The 6,200-nt window shown below is 32.9% G+C and overlaps 1 protein-coding gene and 2 non-coding genes across 4 annotated transcripts; all 3 read left to right on the top strand.

Moving 5' to 3' along the window:
• Positions 1-2,044: 2,044 nt before the first annotated feature.
• Positions 2,045-2,118, top strand: TRNAV-AAC (transfer RNA valine (anticodon AAC)). Its single transcript has one exon. It is a non-coding gene; the product is annotated as a tRNA-Val (tRNA).
• A 58-nt stretch (positions 2,119-2,176) lies between these two features.
• LOC111920232 (probable E3 ubiquitin-protein ligase RHB1A) lies at positions 2,177-5,839 on the top strand. 2 transcript variants are annotated; one of them, XM_042900450.2, is made up of 6 exons: positions 2,177-2,637; positions 2,725-2,773; positions 3,322-3,435; positions 4,022-4,403; positions 5,042-5,151; positions 5,449-5,839. In XM_042900450.2, exons 3-6 carry the CDS (start codon positions 3,373-3,375, stop codon positions 5,470-5,472), a joined length of 579 nt encoding a protein of 192 aa, XP_042756384.1. In that variant the 5' UTR covers positions 2,177-2,637; positions 2,725-2,773; positions 3,322-3,372; the 3' UTR covers positions 5,473-5,839. The 2 variants fall into 2 exon arrangements, with proteins under 2 accessions (XP_042756384.1, XP_023771583.1); XM_023915815.3 differs by lacking the exon at positions 2,725-2,773 and having other exon boundaries at positions 2,179-2,637.
• Positions 2,227-2,300, top strand: TRNAV-AAC (transfer RNA valine (anticodon AAC)). Its single transcript has one exon. It is a non-coding gene; the product is annotated as a tRNA-Val (tRNA).
• Positions 5,840-6,200: the final 361 nt, after the last annotated feature.

The following is a 6,200-nucleotide window of genomic DNA, read 5'->3' as shown; positions in this document are numbered from 1 at the left end:
GTTATGATATTTGGGGCTAAAAAATCATATAGGATCAAGTAGATGATGCATGTGCATCAAGATATAAACTTTACGTGATTATCATGCTTGGAAAGGTCGAATCTATGGACTAATGGAACAGATCTGACCTCAGGAGGTCATTTGGGTTTGTGCATGACATGGACTCGCCGAGTCCAAGAACATACTCGACGAGTAGGTTTAAGGTTTCCCTATAAATCACACAGTTGGTGACTCGTCGGGTTGGGGAATGACTCGGTGAGTCAGAAGGGATCTAGAGGTCGTAAGTACGCGATAGAACTTGCCGAGTTCAAAATTGGACTCGACGAGTTGAGTCGAGGTGGCCCCACGATTCAAGACAGGTGTCACTCGTCGAGCAAGGGAAAGACTCGACGTGTTAAGCAGGACTAGAGGGGTATGGGTGGACACGAGTGAACTCGCCGAGTTGCCCGAGGGCACTCGACGAGTCGGGTCAAAGGTTGACCGTTGACCAGGGTTTGGATTCGTATAATTGATTCTATAAATTATTTTCATGGCACAAGAGATCATTCTTAATTCATTTATGCAGAGTCAAGTTGGCGATGGATCTACCATTTTTTTTGGAAAGATTCTTGGTTAGGGGAGGATTCTTTGCTCACTAGATTCCATAGACTTTTTATTCTAAAAAATAATAGGGATTGTTTGGTGAAATATAGATGGAATGGTAGGATGTGGAGCTAGAACTGTGACATTAGATCACGTGAAGGATTGAGTTGAGCTTGTTTCGGGAGCTTAAGGAGTTTCTCAATTCAGTCCAGATTACATGCCAAAAGGATAGTTGGAATTGAAAATTGGGAACAATCTGATTTTTACAGTCAATGAAACACGTAAGTATATTGATGATGTCACTTTGCCACATTCTAATATTTCTACTCGTTGGAACAAGTGTATCTCCAGAAAAACTTAATACTTTTTGTTGGAGGCTTTAGTTTGGATAGACTTCCAATTTTCTCAAACTTGGCTCATAGGGGTGTTGACTTGAACTCATCTTTATGTCTAAGTTGTATGCAATTTCTAGAAACAAACAATCATACGTTTATCGGGCCGATTTGAACATTCATTTGTTTTCAACTGTGGAAGACATTTTTGGATGGGTGGATACATAAAATATTCAGGCTTCCAAAAGGCTTGTTTTGGATTCTATCGTTATGGCGTTATTATCAGTGATCTGGAGATATCGTAATAATATCATTTTTGATGCTAAAAAAATACCAAGAACGTGTTGTTTGATGTGATTCAAAGTTGGTTGTTTCAATAGATCATGTATAAAAATAATAACATAATTCTTAGTTGGATTTCTTGATTAAAAAAGTTAGTTATAGGTTGAATTTTGTAATTGATTTTTGCTAGCTTTGTCTGGCACTTTTATTTTATACATGCAAAAAAAAAAGTTGTATTCTCCAATATAAAATGATTTTTTCGAGAAAAAATGTGTTAACATTTTTATATTATTCATATAATACTTCAAAGAGTAATTTAGAATTTTAATACGTACCAAAATGTTTAGAGTTACAAAAAGATAACTTTGATTCCAAGTCAAACTCAGTCAAGTTGAACTTTATTAAGTTTTAGTTCAAAGACAACTGACACCGAAACATATAATGATATGTATATTTTTATTTCCACATTGAACCAAACTTGCTCATGAATTTGATTCCAGATCAAACTCGATCAAATTGAACTTCATTAAGTTTTAGTTCAAAGACAATTGAAACTGAAGCATATCATGATATGTATATTTACTTCCACCTTAAACCAAATTTGCTTTATTTAACGTACTTCCTATACCTTTTCCCAAAAAGAAACATAATTCTTCAAACTATTTTTGTATTATCCAAATTTCCTAGCTAATGAAGCTACATTATTTAACATCACATTGATACAATATTTTGTATCACATGCAACCCATAATTATTCCTGAACCAAACCCAATATATGAAAAGGACTCAGTGAGCTAAGTATACAAGTCTCAGTTAATATTAACGTCCGGTTTCAAAAACACAACATCGGTTTCGTGGTGTAGTTGGTTATCACGTCAGTCTAACACACTGAAGGTCTCCGGTTCGAACCCGGGCGAAGCCATTTATTTGATTCATTTTTCGGTTCACACTCGGTTGAAGTCATTTCTTTGTTTTTTATTTTTTCCGTATGCTTTTAACTTATTTGGATTTTGTGGATAACATATTCATCGGTTTCGTGGTGTAGTTGGTTATCACGTCAGTCTAACACACTGAAGGTCTCCGGTTCGAACCCGGGCGAAGCCAATTTTTTTTATTTTTTTTGGCGGCTTGATTGAAAAGCAGCCAGCAAGAGGGACCCAACGTTTTCACTTTCAGAGTTGTACTGTATAACACAGTGAGCGACAGTGCCAACATTCGCCCTGAAGAATGGCTATCAAATTCCGTCTTTTTGACTCGATGTTTGTCTTTCTCTAACCCTTTTTTCCACCGAAAATTTCCCTCTTTTTATTTATTCCTTTTTATTAAAATTAAACACTTCAAAACCAGTAGTGGGATTTCGTTAACAAAAACCCTTTGCTTTACCCTTCTCATCGCTTCACTACCCTCTTCTTCGCCGTTTTCATCAACTGATACATAAAAGGTAAGGCCTTTTGTTAGGTAATTATGATTTTTGTTTATGGAAGTTTAAAATCTTACTGAAATTTGCGCTGGGTATGTTTTGTTTTAGGATTTTGATTATCTAAACTTGATGGGTAATTCTCGTATGGTGTTTGAAGGTTATACGTTTTTTTTATTAGTATTATTCAGGTTTCGAATGCTTATGAGCTGAGTTATTGACTGAATTTTGAATTAGTATGTTTGATTTTGGGAGATTTGTTCTTCTAGTGTTCTTTGATGATTTTTCCTGATGAGATTTTATAATTTTAGTTAGAAATGTTTGTAGATTTGAGATTAATTGTTCATGTAAAAATGATCTATGTGTATTCATATGCCAAATGTTTATGAGGTTTAAAACTTTGATTTTTAACTAATGGTTGTGTCCTTGTGAGTTAAATTCTCAGAAATTTTGTTCCTTTTAGATCGATCTCATTGGTGTCTATGTGTTTATGTATGTAATTCAAGGTGTTTTCTGATGAAATATAGCGATTTTTATTAAAATCTTTATGTGTGTTTTCTTGTATGTTTTGATTATCTGTTGGATGTGTTTCGTTGAAATGATTATTCCCACTTCAAGATTTAGAATCCGATAATTATGTGTTTAGGGTTAGGGGTAGTTAAGTAATTTTATATGTATTGCAATAATAAGTTTCTTTACCCATTGTAGGTTTGGAAAATAGCAGGAAAGATTTTATGAATTTATAAAAGAAAACCAAAAATGGGAGGTTGTTGTTCTTCATCTCGGAAATTCCAATTCCAAGGAACACCTGTCTATTACTACGTATGGATCTTTTCTCTTTTCTTTATACTTCAAAAAGGCACAAATGTCACCATTTTATCTCATTTAGTCATTGAATATTTTATTTTTATCGATTTGCCACTAAAGGAATAGTTAAGTGGCTATATCGATAAATAATCACATCGTGCTTTTCTATATCTGAAAATGGTTTTTAAAATGGTAAAAAAACGGAGTGATGGTTTAATCACTACAAGAATTAAGGGGCTAAATCGATAATGGGAATGTCGAATTCCATTCCACAACTAGCTTGGTTGCCAAACTAACGGAATTGAATTCCAGGAGATTGCTTAAAATATCCATGTTTGAGGATTTTACCATTCGAGTTGAGGAATTCAATTCCATTATTTCTTTTTTCTTATATCAAAAGACGAAAATACCCCTATTATACATATTTAAATAAACAAAAACTAAAAAAGATAAATTACAAGTGAAAGTTTTAAAAGTATTCAATAGTTATTATTGATTTCCTTTTTGCAATTCCTTTGAAAAATTACATTCCTTTGAAAATCATTTTGCGAATCAAACGTTAAATTCTACTAAAAAACCGTTCTTTTTACTCCAATTGTAGTGTCCACCACCTTTAGAGCAAAGTGAAACATCATCACCCCACAATGGTCCATTTCCTGGGAGACTACATATCGATGTAAATCTTGACATGTCAATTCCGGACACTTATCGATCTCCGCCAACACCGATTCCGTTCGATGTGGTCTTAGGAATTCCACAATCAACAAACAACGCTCCTGATGACCAAGCCTTTTGTGATCTTGCTTATCAGAAACCGATTCCGATTCCGATTCCGGTGAATGTTAAGGAATTAGACCATGAAGCCGAGGGTGGCACCCCTTTTGTCGAGTCCACAAAGAAGGTTGATGTTGGATTTCAAATATCGAAAGTTCTTGATGCTTCGAAAGTAGAAGAGGAGGATGTTTGTCCCACTTGTTTTGAAGGTATATTGACTTTGACTTTTTAGGTCAAACTAGTATTTACTCTGTTCCATATTACTAAAATCCATTTTTAATCCGGAAATTTCAAGACTGAATCCCAGTCTTCAACCTTGGGATCGCCTGCTGTTAAAAAATTTGAAAAAAAAATATATCGGTTGTTTTCATCTAAAAAATGGAGCTTGCTGATTTTCAAAGTCAAAGAGTAATAGGTTTGACTCTTGAAAGTCAAAATGGTTTTCGATTTTGGGACAAAGGTTGTGTGTTTAGCGTTAAAATTCAAGAAACAACGATGTAGTTCTCTTGATTTGTTTATTGTAGCATCCTACTATTGATTACTCCTATTACAATGTTAGACTTTGAAAATCTACCGAATTATAGCAATGTCATCCAAATACAGAAACTTTTGAAAAAATCGAAGTTTAATGTTCTAATTATAAAGAAATATGAAGTACAATACTATACTTGAGTAGATTTTTCAAAGTACATTGTCTTGATAAGAAAAAAAATTCATAGGTATAGGTATAGAAAGAAATAAAATCAGGATGCTATGATACACAAATAGATGAAAGTATATTTGCTATTTCTGAAAATTTTAAAGTTGATAATATGTAAATTTGAACTCAAACATTGATGATATGCAGAGTATAATGAAGAGAATCCAAGAATTATAACAAAATGTAACCATCAATTTCACCTTTCGTGCATTCTCGAGTGGATGGAAAGAAATCACACTTGCCCATTTTGCAGTCAGGTATTATCACTTTTAAAATTCGAATCAGATAATCATTTTATTAAAAAAAATTATATAAAATCACATATGTTAAACACACATTCATTTTTTTTTCAATGGAAACCATGAAAGCATTATAACTATTCTAATTTTTAGCATAATTAATCATTTAAATTTATACATAAACAACATTGCTTTGAGTATTTCACTTCGGTTCACGACTTCGTGTTTCTTAAATATTTTTTATTCAGACAACACTTTATCTAGAAAAAACCAACAATAACCGACTAATAATAAAATGTGACTTTCTTATATCAGGAAATGGACTTTGAAGTTCTATAGAAGCACTCTTTAAAAAAGAAATGTTCAAAGCAATTCTCCTTCACCATTGAAGGTTGCTAGATTGATTGGTCATGAAGATTTGTACTTGGGTTATCATAGTTGTTTTGTTTCTACCATTTGGTAGAGATTAGATAAGCGTTTAGTTTTATCCTCATACAGCTGAAGTGACTAAAACTGAACGCTTACTTAATCTGTATCAATATTTATGGATCGGCTATGTAAATTAGTCGTTGCGTGTTATTGGCTTATGTATGTAAATGATGTGCACAAGTTGTAGTAATGTGATCCTTCATAACTACAATTTTTATTGCATAATGTATGAATTACTATAAGCAACATTTTGGTGAACTACTTATTTGACTTGTAATGACCTTTGAAAAACACTTGGTAACGAAAAAATATATTTAAAAAAGGGATAATGACTTGAAAGGGTAACGAACTTTCAGTTTTGTTCACATTTAGTCACTAAACTTTTTTTCGTTATATATTTGTCACTGAACTATTGAAACTGTTCACATTTTACCCTTATGACCGGTTACCGGTCATAAGGGTAAAATGTGAACAATTTCAATAGTTTAGTGGCAAATAGATAACGAAAAAAAGTTTAGTGACTAAATGTGAACAAAATCGAAAGTTCGTTTCCCTCTAAAAAAGTTCAATGACTAAATATGAACAAACTTCCTCTTATATTATGTTTTAGCAAATTATTTATTTTTGTTAAATTCTAG

Source organism: Lactuca sativa, chromosome 3 (assembly GCF_002870075.4).
Source record: "Lactuca sativa cultivar Salinas chromosome 3, Lsat_Salinas_v11, whole genome shotgun sequence".
Lineage (NCBI taxonomy): Eukaryota > Viridiplantae > Streptophyta > Magnoliopsida > Asterales > Asteraceae > Lactuca > Lactuca sativa.
Note: the sequence above shows the minus strand (reverse complement) of the source record. Positions and strands in the feature narration are given on the sequence as shown.